Genomic DNA, 25,839 nt, shown 5'->3' with positions numbered 1-25,839 from the left:
CCCTCTGTTGGTGAACTAGTAGGTTAACTCTGTGGCGTCAATACAGCCTCCTGGAGCTGGAACCAGGCATGGTTTGGGTCTGGTATGTTTTTCCACAGCAGAGCTGTAGTCCTAACAGGAGTAGCCATCAACTGGGTACCACAGTGGAAAACTGGTATAAGCAGCACATTCTGCAGAGCCATAGAATACCTGCAATCCATTAGTTGGCACTGGCAACATGATCACAGCCCATGACCAGGTGAAAAACAGTTCCCCCCCCTACCCTCCCAGGTTTTGTGGTGATGGGATACAGGTGGGAGGGGGTTCTTTTTAGCCCACAGTTGAGTGATTTACTAACACCCACCCACCCACCTACGTCCTGGGCTCAGATCACTGCCATTTAAAAAAAGAGGGGTGTGTCTCTCTCTTCTCTCTCTCTCATGGTGTACAGCTCTCCTCTGGTTCACACTGCTGACCCCAGGAGACTTGGGCTACTTGTGGATACACTTTGAGAGAGAGATAGGGAAGGAGGGACGGACGAGAGGGAGCGAGAGGGGGGTGAAACGGAGAGAGGTCAAATGAGGGAGGAGAGTAGTAAAAATAGTCTGAGCAGTTTTGAGGGCATAACCCAGCTGTAGACAGATAGGAGAGGAGGACTTCAGAGAAAGGGGTAAGACGATACGCTCTTCTCCCCCTGTGTTCTCCTCTCTCTCACACTCTCAGGACGCCATTGAGATGGGGAACCGTGCCTCTAGGATGAGCTCCCAGCAGGCTGAGGGTAACTCTGTGATGTGGTCTGGTTACACCGTCTCCTTTAATCCCACTCTCTCCACCCCCCTTTTGCTCCCCCATTCCCTCCCTCTCTTCGTGACTCATATCTCAAACTCTTATTTACTGGGACGGGACACTCTCCAAGAAAGTCCTGTTCCCTTTGCTTTCTCTTCTTGTGCATGTTCCCCCTCTCCCTCCCTCTCTGTGCTCGGTGTGGGTTTTGACTATATTTAGTCTGTGCTCTTCCTGGTCAACAATGCAGACTCTGTAATGGGAGTTAGACTGAAATGTGTGCTGAGAGAGCTACTCGCAGAGAGGCCACCTCCGTTCGTTTTTTTCTGTGAGCGAGGGAGAGAAGAGGGGGATGTGTGTAAGTGAGCTTGAGAGAGCGGGAGGAGACTGGTTGACACTGTAGCTGACGCCCTTGGAAGGCCAGGTCTGGAAAGACCAGACTAATGAACTAGGAAGGCCAGGTCTGGAAAGACCAGACTAATGAACTAGGAAGGCCAGGTCTGGAAAGACCAGGTAAGACTAATGAACTATGAAGGAGTCATGTATTTCTGAAGATGGAGTCTTTAAATTTGGGATCTCTGTGTGAATGTGGAAAAGACTGGAGTGGGCATGGTGATTGGTGATTAGGGTGGGGGAAGGATTGGTAGTGGGCAGGCAACTCAAGGAGGGAGTGCTGTCATGGTCCTATGGCCTACCGTAATTGCTTGTTGTCCAGGAACAACCCCTAGCCCATACTCCCTAGGCACATAACATATAGATGTGAAAGGATTGGATGGCTAAACATTGCCCTCTGATAGGCTTGGTAGCATTTCTGCTGTATTGCTTATGCCAATACATTACTCTCAAATCTACCCTAGATGCCTTCGGCCTAGGGTTTGACTGTAGGCTTAGGCCCTATGTCTGGAACACTAGAGGAGTGATCTGCGGTGAAAGCAGTCATTAAAGCACCATGTCATTATAACAGAGGAAACCATTAGGCCTGTTTCCTGAAGTAGCCTAGTCCGTTATCCTTTGTGTTCAGTCAGGATGAAGAATGGAGACATAAAAGATGCTGTAGCTTTGTTTACTTGTAAGAAGCTCAAACTATTTGTTAGGAGTCGGTCGGTCTGTCTGTCTCTGTCAATACATTTACTGTAGAAAATGACCGAAATGGATTTTTGTTGTTGTTGCCAATACTGATTTTCTTAAGGTCAAGGAGGCTGGTGGCATATATTTTAGGCCTATATTCAATATCATAAAATGTGAAAATGTTGATGACACTTTTCCATAGACAGCCATGTATGCATTAATTTTTTTAATCAAACCATACATTTGACTTCGTTTTTACCCATCTAACTACATAACATAATGGTAATAATTTTATTGGCAAATCTCTTGATAAACTGGGTAACTGAATATGTCATAGGCCTACTCACAATACAGGTGAATGCATATTCAGTAGGAGTGTGTGCATGCGTTGAGTTATTGAGCTTGTTTTGGCTGATCAGTGGAGTCTATGGTGCTACAGATGACATTCTGTTTGTCTTCCATTTCGGACTTGCAGTGCCTTCAGAAAGTATTCATACCCCTTAACTTATTCCACATTTTGTTAAAGCCTGAATTCAATATTTATTTTTCTCACCCATCTACACCCAATGACCCATAATGACAAAGTGAAAACATGTTTTTAGAAATTTTGGCAAATTTATTGAACATGAAATACTGAAATATTTACATAAGTATTCACACCCCTGAGTCAATACTTTGTAGAAGCACCTTTGGCAGCGATTACAACTTTGAGTCTTTCTGGATAAGTCTGTAAGCGCTTTCCACATCTGGATTGTGCAACATTTGCCCATTCTTTTCAAAATTCTTCAAGCTCTGTCAAATTGGTTGTTGATCATTGCTAGACAACCATTTTCAGGTCTTGCCATAGATTTAAGTCGAAACTGTAACTCAGCCACTCGGGAACATTCACTTTCTTCTTGGTAAGCAACTCCAGTGTAGATTTGGCCTTGTGTTTTAGGTTATTGTCCTGCTGAAAGGTGAATTCATCTCCCAGTGTCAGGTGGAAAGCAGACTGAACAAGGTTTTCCTCTAGGATTTTGCCTGTGCTTAGCTCTATTCAATTGTTTTATCCCATGATTACAAGCATACCCATAACATGATGCAGCCACCACTATGCTTGAAAATATGGAGAGTGGTTCTCAGTAATGTGTTTTTATTGGATTTGCCCCAAACATAACACTTTGTATTCAGGATAAAAAGTTAATTGCTTTGCCAAATTTTTTGCAGTATTAACCTTGTTGCAAACAGCATGCATGTTTTGGAATATTTTTTATTATGTAGAGGCTTCCTTTTCACTCTGTCAATTAGGATAGTATTGTGGAGTAGCTACGATGTTGATCCATCCTCAGTTTTCTCCTATCAAAGCCAATTAACTCTTTAACTGTTTTAAAGTCACCATTGGCCTCATGGTGAAATCCCTGAGTGGATTCCATCCTCTCCGGCAACTGAGTTAGGAAGGACGCCTATATCTTTGTAGTGACTGGGTGTATTGATACACCATCCAGAGTGTAATTAATAACTTCACCATGCTGAAAGGGATGTTCAATGTATTCTTTTTTTTTTTTTTTTTTTACCAATCTACCAATAAGGTGCCCTTCTTTGTAGTTGAATCTGTGTTTGAAATTCACTGCTCGACTGAGGGACCTTACATATAATTGTATGTGTGGGGTATGAGGTAGTCATTCAAAAATCATGTTAAACACTATTATTGCACACAGGAGTGAGTCCATGCAATTTATTATGTGACTTGTTAAGCAAATGTTTACTCCTGAACTTATTTAGGCTTGCCATAACAAAGGGGTTGAATACGTATTGTCTCATTTCAGCTTTTCATTTGTAATTAATTTGTAAAAATTTCAAAAAGCATCATTCCACTAACATGTGGTATTGTGTTTAGGCCAGTGTAAAACATATCTACGTTTAATCCATTTTAAATTGAGCCTGTACCACAACAAAATGTGGAAAAGTTAAGGGGTGTGAATACTTTCTGAAGGCCCTACTGATCAAGTCCGGGCTATGGCTGGGCCACTCAAGGACATTCACAGACTTGTCCCAAAGCCACTCCTGTGTTGTCTTGGCTGTGTGCTTAGGTTCCTTGTCCTGTTGGAAGGTGAACCTTAGCCCCCAGTCTGAGGTCCTGAGTGCTCTGGAGCAGGTTTCCTTCAAGGATCTCTCTGTACTTTGCTCCGTTCATCTTTGCCTCGATCCTGACTAGTCTTCCAGTCCCTGCCGCTGAAAAACATCCCCACAGCATGATGTTGCCACCACCATGCTTCATCGTAGGGATGGTGCCAGATTTCCTCCAGATGTGATGCTTGGCATTCAGGCCAAAGAGTTCAGTCTTGGTTTCATCAGACCAGAGAATATTTTTTCTCATGGTCTGAGAGTCTTTAGGTGCCTTTTGGCAAACTCCAAACGGGCTGTCATGTGCCTTTTACTGAGGAGTGGCTTCCGTCTGGCCACTCTACCATAAAGGCCTGATTGGTGGAGTGCTGCAGAGATGGTTGTCCTTCTGGAAGGTTCTCCCATCTCCACAGAGGAACTCTAGTGCTCTGTCAGATTCTTTTTTTTTTTTTACCCTTCCCCAGATTTGTGTCTCGGCACAATCCTGTCGGAGCTCTATGGACAATTCCTTCGACCTCATTGCTTGGTTTTTGCTCTGACATGCACTGTCAACTGTGGGACCTTTTATATAGACCGGTGTGTTCCTTTCCAAATCATGTCCAATCAATTGAATTTACGACAGGTGGACTGCAATCGAGTTGCACCTGAGCTCAATTTCAAGTCTAGCAAAGGGTCTGAATACTTAGATTGCTGATTTTATTTAATCCATTTTAGAATAAGGCTGTAACAAAATGTAGAAAAAGTCAAGGGGTCTGAATACTTTCCGAAGGCACTGTATTCAACGCAGTGTTTGGTTTTCGCCAGGCATAATGGGTTCCATGTCGTCCAAAAAGTTGACTCAAGTTTGCCAAAAAGCACCTGGATGATCATGAAGACTCTTGGAAGAATGTTCTATGAACAGATGATTCAAAAGTATAACTTTTTGGACAACATGGAACCCATTATGCCTCGCAAGAACCAAACACTGCGTTCCACAGTAAGAACCTCATACCAATGGTCAAGCGTGGAGGTAGTGTGAAGGTTTGGGGATGCTTTGCTGCTTCAGGACCTGGACGACTTTCCTTAATAGAAGGAACCATGAATTCTGCTCTGTGTCAGTATTCTACAGGACAATGTCAGGCCCTCCCTCTGTGAGCTGAAGCTGAAGCGCAGCTGGGTCATGCAGCAAGACAATGATCCAAAACAAACAATGAAGTCTACAGGAAAATGGCTAAAAAGCAACAAATTTGAAGTTTAGGAAAGGCCTAGTCAAACGCCAGACCTAATCCCAATTGAGATGTGGTGGCAGGATTTGAAACGAGCAGTTCGTGCTTGAAAAGCCGCAAATGTCGCTGAGTTAAAGCTGTTCTGCATGCAAGAGTAGGTCAAAATTCCTCCACAGCGATGTGAGAGACAAATAATCAACAACTACAGGAAGCATTTGGTTGCAGTCATTGCAGCTAAAGGTGGCACAACCAGTTATTGAGTGTAAGGGGGCATTTACGTTTTCACTCAGGTGCATTGGGTGTTGCATAACTTTGTTTATGAAATAAGTATAATTGTTGTTTTGTTCACTCAGGTTCCCTTGATCTAATATTATGTTTTGGTTAAAGATTTATTAACCTTCAGGATCATAAATATGCTAAAGTAGAGAAAATTAGAAAGGGGACAAATACTTTTTCACTGCACTGTATGTGAAAATAGTGCTTTTCTATGTTTTGTAGTTAAAAAACATAAAGGAAAGTGTTTCCAATGCCTACTCACAATTGGTCAAAATCACACAAAGCACACCATGATTTAATTGGAAACACTTATCTTCCTGTCTTTTTTACTTCAAAACATAGAAAGGCACCATTTTCACATATGTTGATGTTGGGGTGGTGCTGGAGATGAATATGATGTTGAAAAATTGTGTAGTTTCCCTTTAATTTTGAAATTACTCAAACTATCTGCTGCAGCTGGTGAATTAGTACGGAGGATATTTTTAAGTGGTTCTCATAGTGGTTAGTACTGCACCTGTTCTCACAATACATATGTTTATGACACCAAACTTTGGCGTTTTGCTGGGGATTTCCACAAGTGTTGACATTCAGAACTACTTGCATGCTAATTTAAAGTTTGTTGGACGTCTCTCTCGGTCTTCTCCACAGCAGGGGCATACTACTCGGCCCAACAGCAGTACACGCCCTCAGTGCCGGCTGCTCCGGTCATCATGAACCCTCCCCCCCAGCAGCAGCAACCACCTCCACAGCAACAGATCCAGTCCAAAAGGGAGCGCAAACAGGTAAAGGTAAACTCATCACCCCACCTCTACTGTTATACACCACACACAGGTAAACTCATCACCCCACCTCTACTGTTATACACCACACACAGGTAAACTCATCACCCCACCTCTACTGTTATACACCACACACAGGTAAACTCATCACCCCACCTCTACTGTTATACACCACACACAGGTAAACTCATCACCCCACGTCTACTGTTTTACACCACACACAGGTAAACTCATCACCCCACCTCTACTGTTATACACCACACACAGGTAAACTCATCACCCCACCTCTACTGTTATACACCACACACAGGTAAACTCATCACCCCACCTCTACTGTTATACACCACACACAGGTAAACTCATCACCCCACCTCTACTGTTATACACCTCACACAGGTAAACTCATCACCCCACCTCTACTGTTATACACCACACACAGGTAAACTCATCACCCCACCTCTACTGTTATACACCACACACAGGTAAACTCATCACCCCACCTCTACTGTTATACACCACACACAGGTAAACTCATCACCCCACCTCTACTGTTATACACCACACACAGGTAAACTCATCACCCCACCTCTACTGTTATACACCACACACAGGTAAACTCATCACCCCACCTCTACTGTTATACACCACACACAGGTAAACTCATCACCCCACCTCTACTGTTATACACCTCACACAGGTAAACTCATCACCCCACCTCTACTGTTATACACCACACACAGGTAAACTCATCACCCCACCTCTACTGTTATACACCACACACAGGTAAACTCATCACCCCACCTCTACTGTTATACACCTCACACAGGTAAACTCATCACCCCACCTCTACTGTTATACACCACACACAGGTAAACTCATCACCCCACCTCTACTGTTATACACCACACACAGGTAAACTCATCACCCCACCTCTACTGTTATACACCACACACAGGTAAACTCATCATGCCACTCTGTCATTGCTTGTCCATATATGTATTTTTAAATTCCATTCCTTACTAGTTTTGTGTGTATTGGGTATATGTTGTGAAATTGTTCGATATTACTTGTTCGATATTACTGCACTGTCGGAGCTAGAAGCACAAGCATTTCGCTACACCTGCTATAACATCTGCTAAACACGTATGTGACAAATAAAATTTGATTTGATCACCCCACCTCTACATTAGTTTTTTACTGCTTTCATATTTTGTTGTGGTTTTATTGAACAGATAGGATAGTGGAGAAAAGACAGGAGAGCTGGGAGGAGCACAAGGTCAGTGAGTTGAATTGGAACACATGCCCACTCTGGTAGTCAGTGAGTTGGATTGGAACACATGCCCACTCTGGTAGTCAGTGAGTTGGATTGGAACACATGCCCACTCTGGTAGTCAGTGAGTTGGATTGGAACACATGCCCACTCTGGTAGTCAGTGATTTGGATTGGAACACATGCCCACTCTGGTAGTCAGTGAGTTGGATTGGAACACATGCCCACTCTGGTATGCCAGGGTCAGCGGCACTAACTGCTGGACCACAGGCCAGCCCATGTAAACACCTCTACTTAGGTAGACAATCAGGTATCCTCATCCCAGAATGGACAGGTCACAGAACTGGAAACGCCCACCAAGAGACATTAGGGGCCTGATGTTATACAGTCAATGTTCCCCCTCATGCAGAGCAGGGTTTGAATACTTCAGTGATTCTCATGTTTTAAAGGAAGAGAAGGACTGTGCTAATAAAGCGTGTGAATATTTAAAAAAAAACAAGTATAGTTTGTCAGTAAGGTGTGTCCAACACTGATGCCTTTCCCCCATCATCCACTGTGAAGGTGCACAGTGCGGTTTTGGTCTACAGCTACTGTGTCTTCCTGTTTGTCTGGCCGGCCTACACTCTGGTGGATGTCACATGACAGGTTGCCATGGTAATGAGAGGACTTGTGTGATAAACACTGTGCTGTGTGGTAGTGTTGTATTCTGTCTAGGGAGGATTCTAGATGGGTCTACTCCTTATGATTTACATTTGGTTCAGTCATTGATTTGAAATGGATAACTTTTGACCTGATGAACTGTAACACTAAACTGCTGTGTGACTGAAGCATGTTCTTTAAGGCTGTAGTACTAGTGTACCTCTCCTGGCTGCTGGTGGCCTCGGCTGGTCTGGATTCATCTGAAACCATAGTTACATATCACAATATTATTTTGGACGATATTATATCAATACTTTGACTCAAAGTATATTTGTATAACATATATATTTTCAAATTTCTTGCTAGGTAGCGTCAGCTAGCGCTAGTTGGCTGTACCTGCGCCAAAACTCCAGTATTTTTCATCTTATAGCTTGTCCTTAATCTTATATTTAAATAGTGAGCCAACATGTTTTCAGCACTTTTATTTCCATGACTGATCTAAACACATTTTCTCTCTCTGCAGCAGACATACACTGAGTGTACAAAACATTAGGAACACCTTCCTAATATTGCGTTGCACCCCCTTTTGCCCTCAGAACAGCCTCAATTTGTCGGCATAGACTACAAGGTGTCGAAAGCATTCCACAGGGATGCTGGCAAATGTTGACTCCAATGCTTCCCACAGTTGTCAAGTTTGCTGCATGTCCTTTGGGTGGTGGCCCATTCTTGATACACACAGGAAACTGTTGAGCGTAGGAAAACCCCAGCAGCTTTGCAGTTCTTGACACACTCAAACCGGTGCACTTGGCACCTACTACCATACCCCTTCAAAGGCACTTAAATATTTTATCTGAATGGCACACATAAACAATCCATGTCTCAAGGCTTAAAAATCCTTCTTTAACCTGTCTCCTCCCCTTCATCTACATTTATTGAAGTGGATTTAACAGGTGACATCAATAAGGGATCATAGCTTTCACCTGGTTACTTTATCACTCTGTGTATATTGAGCAGTATGTTTGAAACATCGAATCGCAATACATATAGAATCGTGAGAATCTCAATATGTATCGTATCGGCACCTATGTATCATGATAATATTGTATCGTGAGGTCCCTGGCAATTCCCAGTCCTAATGTCTATGGTGGACTGGTCTGGTTTTTTAGCACCTCAATGGCAGACCGCTGATCAAGTTTTCCTCTTGTGCTCTACTGCGCTCTATGGTGGACTAAGCTGATTTGTTCCTGTGCTGAGCTGACTAAAGTGGACCTGGCTGATCTAGGTTAGACTGTGCTCTATGGTAGACTACTCTGATCTAGTCTGCAGTGCATCAGTGTGCTAGGCTTATCTAATTGAGTATCTGTGCTCTGTACGGTGGACTAGTCTGATCTAGTCTCCAGTGTATCTGTGCTCTGTATGGTACGGTGGGCCTGGCTGCTTTATCATTGGCTGTGGGAGCATGCAGCTGGCTGTCGTAGCTGGGGCGGACGTTGGCCAGCCAAGCGGCCCCGTCCGAAGCTGCACGCTGCTCAAGGTCCTTCAAGAGAGGCTCCCTCAGCTCCCAGTCCCACTAGGAGGATGGTAGACTGGGGGGGCAGGGGAGGAAGAGCTGCAGCAGGACACCCCACAGTGAGTCAGTCGTGCTTCAGCCAGTCTGAGCGTCACGATGTGTCTTTCTAGATGGTTTCAAAAATGTCTGCCAGAAGAGTATGAAGTGTAAAGCTGTTTTTCAGCAGAGCTAAGCAGAATGTTTAATAGAAACTGTCTTGTAACTGAGGTCATTTTCTATTTTTTTTTCCTTTTGTTACCCACTGCCTTTAAGCAGCGCTCTCTCCTCTCTCTCTCTCTGGGTAGGGGGGGGGGGGGGGGTTGTTGAAGGACATGTCAGCGCATAGCTCCACGTGGCTGCCAGGCTCCTCCCCTTCTGAGCCAGAAGCGCAATGGCTGACCTATCTCCTCCCCTCCTAACTCCTCCCCTTCTCTCGCTCTCTCTCCGCTGCTGCTTCTGTGGCATACCCCTCTCCTTGTTTGCACTAGCTGGAGCTCATTTGATTAAGTTTTGAATCGTTTTCTTTCTCCTCTCCTTTTTTCTGGAATTCCTCCTCCCTCTTTCCCCCTCTCTTTGGCCCCCTTTGACTGTCTGTAGTTCGGTGCTCAGTGGGTGGGGCCGCTTGCATTCCAGTGCTGCTGCTCCACAAGGCCAGTCGCTCTGGCTTCGCTCTGGCTTCGCTCTCTCGCTCTCTTTTTGTCTTTTCTCTCTCCCTCTTTTTGTCTTTTCTCTCTCCCTCTGTACATGTGTGTGAGAGCTGGGAACGAGGCTCTGCCCTGCTGGCTCTGCTCTGCTCTGCTCAGTGAGTTGTTGAGGGAGTAGGCTACGTGTGTGTTCCCAACCACGGTTGCAAAAGCAGCCTGCTTGCTGGGAGAGGCCTGCTGGCCGACAACTCAACTCTGACCCCAGGATGAGAGAGGCCTGCTAGGGGCTCTGGAGCCTGTCCGTGTGTCAGGTAAACGACTCTACCAGCGGGGGAATGTGCTGGCTCACGCCTGTTGCTGACAACTCTTAGTGTGTGTGTACGTTTGTGACAGACAGAAAGAGAGCGGAGTTTGTGATAGAAAACATGTGGCTCTGTGTAAGGGCACGCCTTGTAAGATGTCTGGCTTGCACTGGAATTTGTTTGGCAACTTGGCTGAAGTTGAGTATTTCCGTAGTCATATTTTGTTGGGGAAGAATTTGTTAAAACAAGGCAGCAATCCGTGTAGAAATCTGTGTTTGTCAGACTGCATAGCTTTGTGGGGCTGGTGTTTCTTGTGTCAGTATGTGAGAAATGTAGCTCTGCTGATGAAGACGCTGCTAGGCCACAGCCCTACAGTACAACCCAGAAGACTTGGCACAGTTGGAAACAGGGCCTAGCATCATAGAAAGTAGTTAGTTGTGACAGCTCTTCTCTTTTCCAGCTTTCCCCACCCCCTAAACTCACCCTCCCTCTCTCCTTTACTCTCACTCTTTCTCTCTTTTTTGCTCTCCCTCTCCTCCTTTAGAAAGGGAATGAAGCAAGTAACACGTTTTTTATCGAAGGCTATACTGCATTCTCTCTATTTTTCTTCTTGTATCCCTCACTGTTGTCTTGTGTCCTCTCTATAGATCATAATACGAGACCCTAACCAGGGTGGTAAAGACATCACTGAGGAGATTATGTCAGGGGGCACCCGCAGTGGCACCACCCCCACACCCCCACAGGTGAGCGACGACTCTTCAGAGGTGAGCTACCATTACCCTCGTCACCAACCATCATCCCTTTACACACATTTAGCTACCATACCGTCCTGTTTTTGGATGTGCAGACATTTTGTTTTCATATTGGACATATTGTATCTAACCTGTCATATGGTTGTGTCCACTCCAGTTACCTAATGTCTCTGTGTTGTGTTCTGTCCCTTAGTCGTCTATATCTGGATCAGAGGGCCCAGCCGTTGCCCAGGCCAACGGTGAGAACGTGACACCTGTCGTGGTCAGACCAGGTGAGTTGGCCGAGGGGTCAGGTGATCTAGAGGGACGTAGCTGGCTGTCGCTCATTGGTTCACCTCCAGTACAAAGTCATTTTTCGTGAATTTGACTAACTCACATAGGCAAAATGCTCCTTTGCAAAGGTCCCGTGTATTTTTACAGTGTAATGACGAATTGATAATAAGTGGGTAATTATCAAAATATGATCAACAGACATGAGGGTAAATTTGAACATTAGTATGCTACTATGGCCACTTGAGTGGGTTCAATTCACCCTAGAAATGTAATGGTTGAGCAGGCTCTCCAGTAGGTTTTGCTCATGGCATCTCCTTTCCTCCTCAGATGACAGAGGGAAACCTGCAGCCACTCTCATCACTGACCCCCCAGCCCAGTCTAAAACCCCTGAACTGGTCAAGACTGCCCCTACCCCTACAGAGGTCAAACCCCCAGACACGAACAGTAAATCTCCTTCCTTACCCCAGGACCTACCCACACCCCCACGGGCAACTACCACCCTCCAGAATACTGCCCCTACCACCCCCACACCCTCAACTAGTCCCATTGCAGACATGATGGACGCGCCAGCCCCGGCCGCTGCTCCAGCCCCATCTGCCCCTGAAGTGCCTGCTTACCCTGCGCCCCTGCCTGAACCCTGCCACACTCCTGCAGCCGAGGAGCATCCCTCAGCCGCCAAGGAGGAGCGGGAGGAGATTAAAGAGGAGGTGGCGGAGGCTAGGGAGGAGGTGACTACATCATCCAAACCTGAGCCTTCCCTTGCTCCAGTGACCACCCCTAGCAGCAGCACTAACGGTATGTCTGCAGCACAGCCCCCCCCAGCCGAGGAGGAGGAGCCATCAGCCCTGTCCATCACCATGCCCTCCCCCCAGGCAGCAGAACCCCCCCTGGAGTCTCCCATTGCCCAGCCAGAGGAGCTCAGGCTGCCCAATGGCCTGCCGCTCCCCAGCCCCCAGGACCCTGAGAAGGTGTCTGCGGAGTCGTCGGAGTGTGACGTCAGCCCCATCGCTGAGCCTGAGGCGGCCCAGTTACAGAGGGAGGCACCTATGCCTAAACCCACGCCTGTTGCCGTCACAGCAACGCCCGCCACCGTTGTCAAGGGGACGCCCGCCGCCCCCGTTGTCAAGGGGACGCCCGCCGCCCCCGTTGTCAAGGGTACGCCCGCCGCCCCCGTTGTCAAGGGTACGCCCGTTGCCAAGGGGACGCCCGCCGCCCCCGTTGCCAAGGGGACGCCCGCCGCCCCCCTTGCCAAGGGGACGCCCGCCCCCCTTGCCCAGGCGACGCCCGCCCCCCTTGCCCAGGCGACTCCCGCCCCCCTTGCCCAGGCGAAGCCCGCCCCCCTTGCCCAGGCGACTCCCGCCCCCCTTGCCCAGGCGACCCATGTCCTAGCTGAGACTGCTACTACTACAGAGGTAACTGCGCTCCGCGTGGAAGACGAGATGGACTCTCCACCACCACAGAGCAACACCCCAGCCGGGGAGAGTTCTATGCAAGGTCAGTATCAGTCTGACTGACTGACTCTCGCTTTTTTTTTCTTTCTTTGAAACAGTCTCCCTCTGTCTGTCTTTTTCCTCTGTCTGGAGCCATCTGTCTGTCTGTCTTTTTCCTCTGTCTGGAGCCATCTGTCTGTCTGTCTTTTTCCTCTGTCTGGAGCCATCTGTCTGTCTGTCTTTTTCCTCTGTCTGGAGCCATCTGTCTGTCTGTCTTTTTCCTCTGTCTGGAGCCATCTGTCTGTCTGTCTTTTTCCTCTGTCTGGAGCCATCTGTCTGTCTGTCTCATTCAACCACATTGTCTTTCTCAATTTCAATTCCTAACCCTACCCGTTGGCACTTCGTGAAGATGAAACATTGTCTAGGAGGATCTACGTTGCAGTCCGACTGTGTGTCGAGCCTGTGTCATGAGGGGCAGAGAGTGACAGGGTTATGTCTACGCCGAGGACCCGGAACAGTGGGTACTTGGAGTGATCATAGCTCCAACAGAAAGCCATAAAAATAAAACGTTGAAGAGATATTGGCAATGTGGTAACCGCTCCACCTTGATTTCTGATAGGCTAGGTGGAGTTTGGGTGCTAGGGTTGGATTGGGGATTGAGTGTCAATCCATGGTGGTTTAGTCTGACTGTGTTGGTGGTGTTCTGCTTGTAGCTGCTGTTTCTGTGCCGAAGAAAAAGAGGAAGATGAAGGATCTGAACAAGAAGGAGGCTGTTGGAGACCTCCTGGATGCCTTTAAGGAGGTCCGTTCACACAAACTACCCACGCCATCCATATCAAACACACCACCCACGCTATCTCATATCAAATACACTACCCACGCCATCATATCAAAGCTTTAAGAATGCCTGTTTACAGCTGGCCCATAAAAACCCCAGAAGAAGAAGAAGAAAAAATGTTTACAGTGACTAATACGTCCCCCCCCCCCCTTCTCGCTCTCCTCTCCTCTCCACCCTCTCTCTCTCTTCTCTCTCTCTCTCTTCCATCTCTTCTCTTTCTCTCTTCCATCTCTTCTCTCTCTCTCTCTTCCATCTCTTCTCTCTCTCTCCAGGAGCAGGTAGTGGAGAGCCCTCCTGAGCCAGAGCAGGCCACACCCACTTCTGCCTCTGACGCCGAGGAGCCCCGCCCAGCCGCCACCCCTGCAGTCGAAGAGGTGGATGAGACGTGGGAGGAGAAGGAGGACAAACTAGATGCAGAGAATATCGAACCCAAGCCCGGGGATCTGAAGTACCAGTACAAAGAGGGTGGGTTCTGAACCTTGGCCCTAAGATGCCCTGTAACATTTCTATACTTACTTAGAATATTATCCTCTTAACGTTATCCTCTACACCTTATCTCACAAGGTCTGCCTCTGTCAGTCAAGAGAGGATGCAAAGTTTCACTTTATTGGAAATGCTTTGTCAGAGCACGAGTCCTAAAGTCCCATTTGACATCAATGTATGTTTTAAAAAAAAAAGTGAAACGGAGTGATACTCAGTTCGGATGCCAGACTATATACCCCAACTCTACCAACCTGAACGCTATACTGATGAAAACTCACATATGTGATTCCTCTATAATTCCTTGTTCCTCTCCTCCAGAACTATGTAGGCCTATAGACCCAGAGGAGAAGAAGAGGTATGACAGGGACTTCCTGCTGGGCTTCCAGTTCATCAGTGTCGCCATGTCCAAGCCTGAGGGCCTGCCTCAGATCAGTGATGTTGTGCTGGACAAGGTACCGTACAACACTGTCCCCTGCTGGACTGGAGGAATCACTGCACGGTCCATTGGAGATTATTTTCATGCATTTATTTTTATGGACCACTTTCATCACCAGTTATTTATTTTGTCTTTCTTTGTGTCCGTCATTATTTATCTTCTGTCCTCTGGTTCCGTCATTGTTTCTCTCTATTCCTGGTACTACTTCTCTCTCTCTCCAGGCGAATAAGGCCCCTCTCCGCCAGTTGGACCCCAGCCGTTTGCCAGGGATGAACATGGGCACCGACTTCACACCCTCGTTTGCCAACCTGGGCAGGCCTGGAATGGGAGGTGGAGGAGGTGGAGGAGGTGGAGGTGGTGGTGGTGGTGGAGGGGGTGGCCACAGAGGAGGACCAGTGAGTTACCATGGAAAACTATCTGTCAATCTTCTCAAATACTACACTCTGATTATATTAAAACTTTCATTTTCCCCTCCCTCCTCTCCTCCAGCCCTCTGGTATGGGTGGTGGAGGACCGCGTCGCTCCCAGCAGGGCCAGCGTAAGGAGCCCAGGAGGATCATCAACATCTCTTCCTCTCTGACGGACGACGTGAAGCTCAACAAGGCTGAGAAGGCCTGGAAGCCCGCTGTCAAGAAGGCTGCCAGTGGGCGAGCTGCTCCTGAGGAGGAGCTCGACGACCCAGAAGAGGCCAAGACCAAGGAGCTGTTCAAGAGGGTCCGTAGTATCCTGAACAAGCTGACCCCTCAGATGTTCCAACAGCTGATGAAGCAGGTCACAGAGCTGACCATCGATACGGAGGAGAGGCTGAAGGGAGTGATAGATCTGATCTTTGAGAAGGCCATCTCTGAACCCAACTTCTCTGTGGCCTACGCCAACATGTGCCGCTGCCTTATTGGGGTGAGTGACTCTGAAGGGTGTGTGTGTGTACACCTAGTGTGCTGGTCTTGGTCTGGTGATGACCTCCGTTCTGTGCCACGTGTCTGGACCACTGACTTTATATGACGTCTGCAAAACTCTCCAACCGTGGCCTAAATTGTTTCTTTGTCTTTTCATCTTGTCAGCTCAAAGTCCCCACTACAGACAAGCCAGGAGTCACTGTGAATTTTCGCAAGCTGCTTCTGAACCGCTGTCAGAAGGAGTTTGAGAAGGACAAGGACGATGATGTCATCTTTGAGGAGAAGCAGAAAGAGCTGGATGCTGCAGCCACGGTACGAGCTGGGCTCTGTGACCAATTAAAATGTCTCTCTCACACAGACACACTTGGTTTTGATTTCTGTAGGAGTTAGCTGACCATCTGTCTGGTATGCCTCCCTCTCCTCCCTCCCCCTACTTCCTGCTTCCTCTCCCTCTGTTACATCACTTCCTGTCTGAAGGAGGAGAAGGATCGCCTGAAGGCGGAGCTGGAGGAGGCCAAAGACAAGGCGCGGCGGCGGTCGCTAGGCAACATCAAGTTCATTGGTGAGCTGTTCAAGCTGAAGATGCTGACTGAGGCCATCATGCACGACTGCATCGTCAAGCTGCTGAAGAACCACGATGAGGAGTCGCTAGAGTGCCTCTGTAGACTCTTGTCCACTATAGGGAAGGACCTGGACTTTGAGAAGGCAAAGGTAATGCTGAACCAGTGTCACTGACACACACAGACACGCATCCTTTACAACACTTAGACCAAATTATTTCTAAGAAACATAGATTTACACACCAACACATACACACTAACCTGCCTGTCTCTCTTTCTGTAGCCTCGTATGGACCAGTACTTTACCCAGATGGACAAGATCATCAAGGAGAAGAAGACATCGTCCAGAATCCGCTTCATGCTGCAGGACGTACTGGACCTCAGGAGGGTAATACCTCCTCACACACACACACACACACACCAGTGTCTGGGTAATGCTTCAGCCCTCTCACCTAAACCTTTTGGTCATCTCTATCTAATCTGACTGACCCTTGTCCTCTGGTTGGTATGTATCCAAGCATATCAGTAAACACTTGGTCAAACTACCATAGACAGAATAGTCTCCCCTAAACCCTGATTTTATCCATGACCCCAAATCACCTCTGACCTCTGAATGTATCCCTGATCCCAAATCACCTCTGAACTCTAGTCTCACTTCCTTTACAAGCCCTCTCTATGCATGCATGTGTAGTGTATCATAGTGGGTTGTGTTGTTTTACAGCCCCGTAGACGCCCACACTAGTCTGTAGTCCTGGCCCGTGTGGGTTCTGAAGTGGGATAATAGAGAGACAAACTCAGCTCTTTAATACAGGGAGGATCCCCAGCTTTGCCCCTCTGTACCATAGGCTGAGACAGGAGTCAGTCTGCACCCCGCAGCCAATCCCATCTCTCCAAGCTACTGTAACCGACTCCCTCCTCTCAAAGTCATTCACCGTCTAGATGTCTACCACCCTTCTAAACGGATGTGTCCCTTGATGTTCACACAAACTAGTTATCCATGCCTATTAGGCTTGGGCAGTATCCAGATTGTCCTACCTTCATACCGATCTTGTGCCATACCAGGATATTCGGTAATACCTGCACTGACCACAGTGCAATGCTAACAAGTACATGTCAAATCTAACGAACGCATGCAAACATTTTATACAGTCTCTTGACAAACTTTGCAGGACAGACATCCCACTCATAAAGTTATACAAGTAACTCAAAAATGCCACACAGTTTGGTGCACGCACAAAACTAATATTAGACGGAAGGTATTCTCTTCTGTTACCAAGAGGAGCTTGATTGCAAGAAGCTAACCACTTAGCTAGATAACTTGGTACTAAGTTAGCAAACCAAATACACAACTGCAGATCATTTAGCACATTTTAGACAGTTAACTTAGTTATAAGATATCTAGTTGTGAATTCCATACTGTAACTAGATCACCTGGCGCGGGCTGCAGTTACTCCCAAGACAACCGATAAGCTTCATAACGCAGATCTTGATATTTCATTATCTCCTAAATTGTACAAGTTGACTGCAGGTATTTATTTAAAAACTAGCTACAAATATTCAAATTAATTAAGCTTCAAATAAATACTTTCAGTGGTATTGACAGTATTGAAAAACCATCCCGTGGGTATTTCCAAATAACCCGAAATATACGGTATACAGCCCAAGCCTAATGCCTATGACCCATTCGCTAAGCTTTCAGTGATTCACAAACTCACATTTCTTACTTTGTTTGAAAACTACTAGTTACTAAGGACATACAGGTATGTTAACTAAGGATCTGTAGCCTAGGCCTCTATCTAAGGTCTAGATGTGCATGTATTTGTACAGTACTGTTAGCTGTGTGTGTCTGAGGTTTTCTTGTAATGCAGTTTACCAGAAAACAACATAAATGCTGGACTGTTCCACTTTAACTAGTTTAGTCTCCGGTGACTTTTCTGGGAAAATGTCTGCAGAGCCTCAATGTGTTTGTGTGTCTGTTCGACAGTGACTCGCAGTATGGTTAGAGCAGTGATGTGGTGTTGCACTGGATCCATAATTACAGTTATAGGATTGCTATGGTTCCACCCCCAGTAAGTGTCTTACCAAAGCTGTTACCAAAGCAGCAGTCGGGATGTTTCATAAGAGCTGATCAGCTGCACTCAGTCAGCACACTGGCCCCTGCCATTTACTGGGAAAACGCTATAGTTTCAGTTTCCATTGTCTGGAAAAGCTGACAGCGGGGTTAAGGCAAGGCATCTCTCTCGCTCTCGTGCTCTTTCTATAGCCCTGTTGTCAAGTCACCCATTTGTCTTAATTTATTGACTAAGTGACCTTTGACTTGAAGAGATATGGAGTGTTAAGGGTATGCCACACTTTTCCATTTAATTCCAATCCTCAGTTAAAGTATATTACTGTACTCACTGTAGTGCTGACCCCATTTAGTCGACTGGTCGATAGGCTGTTGGTCGACCGAGATTTCTTTAGTCGTGCAGTCGTAACACATCCTTTTTTCAGGGTGCACAAGACACCTGTCTGATTCGTGTCGGTCTCAGTGGACTAATCCATTGCGGAGGCCACGGTATGGCACAGTCCATCACTCTAAGACCTTTTCCTTAATCTCCTTCTTATTGTTATTATTATTATGATCATCATTATAATAAGTAATGTCGTTATCATTAGTAGGCTTTGTATAGTAGCCTTGTATAACCACCATCGAGCTGTAGGCCTAAGAGACCTTCCTGTTTAGTCTTAATACCGTAACTTACTTAGGCCTATATTTCAATATATAGGCTACTGTATCAATCAATCAATCAATCATTCATTCAATGATTCATTCGTTCATGTCATCACACAGCATGCGAGACATTCATGCTTTAAAATGCAATCAAGCATTTTAGTTTTAAAATTAAATAATAAAGGGAGCTTTGAATAATTAGCCTAAACAATAAATAAACCACAATTCACGAATGCATGCAACTGTTTTTAGTCTGCTATAATAAAGGCTTTATATTTTTAATTTCTCATTAGAACAGACTCTCTGGTACACTTATTTATTTAGTGTTTACACTTCCAAATGGTTTTTATTTATTATTGTAATCTGACAGCAACTGTTTGGCACACATAATACTCATGCAACGCTTGCTCCTATACCCTCCTTTTTCTTGATCTCCAGTAGTTTCCACAACTAAGTCAAATGTCTTCCACAGATCTGACTTCCCCTTCCCCTCCGGAGCAACCAGTAAACATTTGCGCATTTATTTTTCACGTCCTCCGCATCCATTTTGCTGTCACGTGTTACTGTGTTTGGAGTTTGTTATAACCAATTAATTGATGTGTTTATGATAGGCTATAGGTCAGGCCCTATTGGTCACATGCATGCTATGTTTACATGTTTTACGTAAAGAGAGCAAGGGTTGAGGGAATAGGGAGTGTTTGTCCTAAACAAATTATGGATTTCGGTAACAGAACTTTTCAATCTGCAACAAGTAAGAAACTAAATGGCTGAAATGATGTTGCAGCTTCAGCACGGACAGCACAATAAACACTTGCTGTGCCGTGGTGCCTTTTGGCTGCAGTAGGGAGGAGAGAGAGACAACTTGCGCCAGTCACACAGGCACTCGCTGTCATTTTGTTTTAACACAGTGGGACCATCAGGCTCTTTCTGGAGTCATTTGTGTGTCATCATTATTTAATCAAACCGTGTTCTTAAAGCATCAGACAAGCTCAGTGCATATGTAGTTGATTTTTATTCAAACACATAGGGTGTGTCTGTCTATATATGGAAATATCGATTGGTCGAAAGAAAAGGACGACTGTTGAGCCAATATTTTTTTTAGTCTGGGACAGCCCTAACTCACTCCCACTCCCCCCTCCCAGAACACATGGGTCCCCAGGAGAGGAGAGCAGGGCCCCAAGACCATAGACCAGATCCACAAGGAGGCTGAGCTGGAGGAGCACAGGGAGGTTCTCAAGGTGCAGCAGCAACTCCTCAACCAGAACACCCGAGGAGGAGGTGGAGGACGTGGTGGTGGTGGAGGAGGAGGAGGAGGAGGAGGAAGAGATCAGGGGAGCCGTGGGGGCCAACACCCCCAGGCGGGCCAAAGGAGTCAGCCCCAGGACGAAGGCTGGAACACAATTCCCATTTCCACCAAAAGCAGACCCATCGACACCAGCCGACTCAGCAAGATCACTAAGGTCAGTGATACATAATACTGTGGATTCTCAGCCATGTATCGTGGACCCATACTCTGTTTGGACTGAAACACTCCAACCCCCTCCACTTGTAGTCTAGCACCCACCTCCTTAACCTTCAACCCCATTGTAAAGTTCTATCAGCCCTACCATTCCCAACTCTTCTAATCTAATCTGTTGGACTGAAACCCCAAACCCACTCACTCTGTAGTCTGGTACTCACCACTTAACCTTTAACCTCCATTTAGAGTTATGACCATACCATTTCTGACTCCTCCAAACTTCTCACTTATGTAACTTGAAACTTCAGACCTTTTTCAGATCTCAAGATGTTTTGCCCCCAACAATACTGCTAGTCTTCTTTCCTCAAAAGTAATGTTTCTAACCTCTCCTTCTCTCTGCAGCCCGGGGCTTTGGACTTTAACAACCAGCTGCTGGCGCCCCAGCTTGGGGGTAAGGGCATGTGGGGCAGCTGGGGCAAGGGCAGCAGTGGAGGCACCACCGGAGCCAAACCCACTGGGGAAGTCAGTAAGTCCTCTTACCAGTACACCCACCACTGTGAAATATCTACTCTTAGGCTCTTTAAAAATTAACTGTGTGTGTGTAGCCCCAGAGTCAGGAGGCCGCCCAGCCACCAGCACCCTCAACAGGTTCTCAGCCCTGCAGCCACAGCAGCCCTCCTCCTCAGGGCCCTCACATGACTCGGACAGAAGAGTTCCTCATAGGTCAGCAGCACTGGGACGTTACAACATACTACATCTGTCCTTTACATATCTCTTTCTATCTGGGAGGTTTTCTCTTTGTGTCTGATAGTCACTGATTTGAATATGGAACATCACTGCTACCACAGGGCAGAATGTTTGATTGGTTCAGATGAATTAAGGTGTTCTTGTGACTCTTTGCATCTACCCCCACCCTACCACCCTCCCCCTATACACAAACAGGAACAGCTCTAGCCGGGACCGTGGCAGCGACAGATTCGAGCGTCATGACCGTGGCAGCAACGACCGCTTTGACCGGAGGGACGACCGGGACAGGAACCGGCCCCCAGTCACCAAGCGGAGCTTTAGCAGGGAGTCGGAGGAGCACGGCAGAGAGAGGGAGCACAGCGGCCCTGCTGATCCTGTACGCCGCGTTGCCAGCATGACCGACGACCGGGGCAGCAGAGACCGAGCCAGGAGCAAAGAGAATGGTATGAAACAAAGAATACACACAGCATACTTTGTGTCAGGCTTACAGTACTGCTGGCAGGAGTGACCAGGGGTTTAAAGGGATGGGGAAAGGCAGAGAGTTGGTACTATGTTAACCAATTCAGGAACCCTTTATGGGGAATTTGTAATGTTTTAAAAGGCAAGGATTTCTCAGGCAGACATTTTCAGAGTAACTTCTGTATGTGACATTCTCTCTCTGTTTGGGCCACAGTGAAGAGGGAAGCTGCTCCAACCCCCCCTCCTCCCCAGACCAAACCTGCCTTGAGTGAAGAAGAGCTGGAAAAGAAGTCCACAGCTATCATAGAGGAGTACCTACACATCAACGACATGAAGGTACATTACATTTATACCCATGCAGATCATTGGAGAGACTTGCCTACATATCAACCACACACAGATATGCAACAGTTGAATAATACATACTCTAGCTAGTTGGCCACATGGTGGCAATTGAAAATGGCTTTCCATGTAAATGATATACATTTTTACATTTTAGTCATTTAGCAGACGCTCTTATCCAGAGCGACTTAGTTTTTTAGTGAGTGCATACATTTTCATACTGGCCCCCCGTGGGAATCGAACCCACAACCCTTGCGTTGCAAACGCCATGCTCTACCAACTGAGCTACAACAAAACATTTTTTTGAAACATGTTTTTATTACTGAAACACTGCCCTACTTTAGAGGAGTAAAACTAAACTTTTAATCCTGTTTCCCCTCCGGCGCTGTAGGAGGCGCTGCAGTGTGTAGTGGAGATGAACAGCACCCCGCTGCTCTTTGTGTTTGTACGAAGCGGTCTGGAGTCCACTCTGGAGCGCAGCCCCATCGCCAGAGAACGCATGGGCCTGCTGCTGCACCAGCTGTACAAGGCAGGCACCCTCCCCAAAGAGCAGTACTACAGAGGGTCAGTCACCTCAGAGAGAGTCTGTGTTTTCTGCCCTTGGAACAGCACTACACACAAATGAGCCACTAGTATATTGACCTTTTTTATTTTCTAGATAAAGTCTATCTGATGAATCTGAGTGATTGATTTGGTGTGTGTTATGTTTGTGTGTGTGTTGTGTTATAATGTGTGTGTGTGTTATAATGTTTGTGTGTGTGTGTCTCAACAGGCTTCAGGAGATACTGGAGGTGGCGGAGGACATGGTCATAGACATCCCCCACATCTGGCTCTACCTGGCTGAGCTCATCACCCCTATGCTCCACGAAGGAGGCATCCCCATGGGACAGCTCTTCAAGTCAGTCCCAGGCTTCATTCTAGGCCTCTACTAATAATAACTCTATTCAATCAGTCAGTATCCTCTATATTAAGATGTGACCTACTGACCTTGTTTTGACCTATGACCCTGTAGGGAGATATCCAAGCCCCTGGTTCCTCAGGGGACGGCTGGAGTTCTACTTGTCCAGATCCTCACCCTACTCTGCAAAGGAATGGTACGTTCTCTCACTACCCAACCTATAAAGGAGATGGTGCTTTATGTTTTCATATCTGTCCAGGCATCTAGATTACCTTTTGATGTTTGAATCCTATGCAAATGTCATGTTTGTGGATCCAAAGTGTTTTAAATGGAACCTACTGTATCCGTCTACCTCAGAGCCATAAAAAGGCAGGCACCATGTGGAGGGAGGCGGGGCTTAGCTGGAAAGACTTTCTGCCTGAGGACGAGGACGCCAACAAGTTTGTGACAGAAGAGGTCAGAGGTCATGACCCTGTAGGGATTGAAAGCAGATTCACCATATAGGATTGACCCTTTTTGAACTGATAGACAAATATGAAATAATAGTCCATTATTAATGGTAGACTCAGTGAAATGACTTTGCCACGAGCAGCACCACAGATATTGAGATGAGCGGGATGCAAGACTTCGCTCTCACACGGTCACAGGATCTGTGCATGTGCACGGATTCGCTTCACACACTTACAGCCAGGGGACCAAAACAGCTGAGGTTGAGCCTCAAGCTTTAACACTCTCACTGCTGTTTACTTTGTGCATCTACGTCATACAGCTGAGTCTACCTTTAGATAAATCGATCAAATGTGTTTATATAGTCTTACTTGCATCAACAGTTGTCCCAAAGTGCTTTAAGGGCTTTCCAGACAGGAAGCGGCAGCAGAGTTGCCCATTCATTTTCAATGGCGCTAGGCAGGAGACGTTATTCTAGGCGTAGCGATCTGCGGTGCTCGTGCATGTGAAAGCCGCTCAGCCGAAGCAGAGAAAATAGGAATCTGCTCTATTTTGGCAAACCTTGCTCCGCCCCATCGCTTCCTGTCTGGATAGCCCATAACATTAATTATGGGAAGTTTCACTCTCTTGTTGTGTGTGTTCCCTCTGAATGCAGAATGTGGAGTTCACCCTGGGAGGAGGACGAGGAGATGATGATGACGATGATGATGAGACAGAGAAGAGCAGTAAGAAGGAGCTGAGCTCAGAGGAGCTGACCAAACAGCTGGACAGACTCATACAGGACAAGGCTGAAAACCAGAGGATCTACGATTGGGTCGAGGTATGACGTGTGAGAGGGAGAGTGTCCACTCACCCAATGAATATTTTGGTTTGCTTTTGGTTCCTTGTGCAGTACTACCAATAGACTCAGTTACAGTGCATTTGGAAAGTATTCAGACCCCTTTACTTTTTCTGCATTTTGTTATATTACAGCCTTATTCTAAAATGGATGAAATTGTTTTTTCCCCTCATCAATCTCTACACAATACCCCATAATTATTTTGCACATTTATAAAAAATAAAAAACTGATATCACATTTACGTGAGTATTCAGACCCTTTACTCAGTAATTTGTTGAAGCACCTTTGGCAGCAAATACAGCCTCGAGTCTTCTTGGGTATTACGCTACAAGCTTAGCACACCTGTATTTGGGGAGTTTCTCCCATTCTTCTCTGCAGATCCTCTCAAGCTCTGTCAGGTTGGATGGGGAGTGTCGCTGCACAGCTATTTTCAGGACTCTCCAGAGATGTTAGATCGGTTTCAAGTCCGGGGTCTGACTGGGCCACTCAAGCACATTCAGAGACTTGTCCCGAAGCCACTCCTGCATTGTCTTGGCTGTGTGCTTTGGTTCGTTGTCCTGTTGGAAGGTGAACCTTCGCCCCAGTCTGAGGTCCTGAGCGCTCTGGAGCAGGTTTTCATCATCTCTCTGTACTTTGCTCCATTCATCTTTCCCTCGATCCTAACTAGTCTCCCAGTCCCTGCCACTGAAAAACATCCCCACAGCATGATGGCCACTCTACCATAAAGGCCTGATTGGTGGAGTGCTGCAGAGATGGTTGTGTGTCAGAGTGACCAATGCCGTTCTCCCCCGATTGCTCAGTTTGGTCGGGCGGCCAGCTCTAGGAAGAGTCTTGGTGGTTCCAAACTTCTTCCATTTAAGAATGATGGAGGCCACAGTGTTCTTGGACATTCAATGCTGCCGAAATGTTTTGGTACCCTTCTTCGTCAGATCTGTGCCTCGACACAATCCTGTCTCAGAGCTCTACGGACAATTCCTTCGACCTCATGGCTTGGTTTTTGCTCTGACATGCACTGTCAACTGTGGGACCTTATATAGACAGGTGTGTGCCTTTTCCAAATCATGTCCAATCAATTGAATTTACCACAGGTGGACTCCAATCAAGTTGTAGAAACATCTCAAGGATGATCAATGGAAACAGGATGCACCTGAGCTCAATTTCGAGTCTCATAGCAAAGGGTCTGAATACATATGTAAATAAGGTATTTCTGTTTTCGCTTTGTCATTATAAGGTATTGTGTGTAGATTTAATTTAAAAAAGTAAAAAAATATTCCATTTTAGAATAAGGCTGTAATGTAACAAAATGTGGAGAAGGGGTCTGAATACTTTCCAAATGCACTGTATATATTGTCCCCATTGGTCCTTGTTGTATATCCCACTGATATGTGTTGATGTGACTGTGCCCTCCCTCTTTAGGCTAACCTGGACAAGACGCAGATGTCCTCCAACGTGTTTGTCAGAGCAGTCATGACAGCCATCTGCCAGTCGGCCATCATCTGTGAGTTACCCTACCTTTATTGCTACCACCTCTCAATCCAACAATGTTTCAGGAAAACCCTCCACTCTAATACTCTTTTCACACTACTTAGCAGCTCTGTACCGATGCATAGTTGCTGGAACCGTGCTGGAAAGGACAATGTGGAAATAATATATCCGAGCCAACACATTATG

At 46.5% G+C, this 25,839-nt stretch overlaps 1 protein-coding gene across 1 annotated transcript in view; it reads left to right on the top strand.

Annotated features, from left to right (window-relative positions):
- The window catches only part of LOC311102162 (eukaryotic translation initiation factor 4 gamma 1-like), a 53,673-nt gene that overhangs the window by 25,428 nt on the left and 2,406 nt on the right, over window positions 1–25,839 (top strand). Inside the window, exons 8-31 of the mRNA XM_084143403.1 lie at window positions 6,063–6,202; window positions 11,244–11,360; window positions 11,542–11,620; window positions 11,949–12,685; window positions 12,947–13,115; window positions 13,765–13,853; window positions 14,162–14,354; window positions 14,691–14,824; window positions 15,030–15,203; window positions 15,298–15,705; window positions 15,870–16,016; window positions 16,182–16,415; window positions 16,548–16,652; window positions 20,120–20,437; window positions 20,839–20,962; window positions 21,042–21,159; window positions 21,379–21,626; window positions 21,857–21,978; window positions 22,376–22,548; window positions 22,757–22,882; window positions 22,997–23,078; window positions 23,240–23,338; window positions 23,985–24,149; window positions 25,585–25,666. Of these exons, the coding sequence (XP_083999529.1) occupies window positions 6,063–6,202; window positions 11,244–11,360; window positions 11,542–11,620; window positions 11,949–12,685; window positions 12,947–13,115; window positions 13,765–13,853; window positions 14,162–14,354; window positions 14,691–14,824; window positions 15,030–15,203; window positions 15,298–15,705; window positions 15,870–16,016; window positions 16,182–16,415; window positions 16,548–16,652; window positions 20,120–20,437; window positions 20,839–20,962; window positions 21,042–21,159; window positions 21,379–21,626; window positions 21,857–21,978; window positions 22,376–22,548; window positions 22,757–22,882; window positions 22,997–23,078; window positions 23,240–23,338; window positions 23,985–24,149; window positions 25,585–25,666 (4,383 nt within the window). The remainder of the gene's footprint in view (window positions 1–6,062; window positions 6,203–11,243; window positions 11,361–11,541; window positions 11,621–11,948; window positions 12,686–12,946; window positions 13,116–13,764; window positions 13,854–14,161; window positions 14,355–14,690; window positions 14,825–15,029; window positions 15,204–15,297; window positions 15,706–15,869; window positions 16,017–16,181; window positions 16,416–16,547; window positions 16,653–20,119; window positions 20,438–20,838; window positions 20,963–21,041; window positions 21,160–21,378; window positions 21,627–21,856; window positions 21,979–22,375; window positions 22,549–22,756; window positions 22,883–22,996; window positions 23,079–23,239; window positions 23,339–23,984; window positions 24,150–25,584; window positions 25,667–25,839) is intronic.

Source organism: Coregonus lavaretus (assembly GCF_964263955.1).
Source record: "Coregonus lavaretus genome assembly, chromosome: 26".
Lineage (NCBI taxonomy): Eukaryota > Metazoa > Chordata > Actinopteri > Salmoniformes > Salmonidae > Coregonus > Coregonus lavaretus.
The sequence above is the reverse complement of the archived record's forward strand: the minus strand, read 5'-3'. Positions and strand labels throughout refer to the sequence as shown.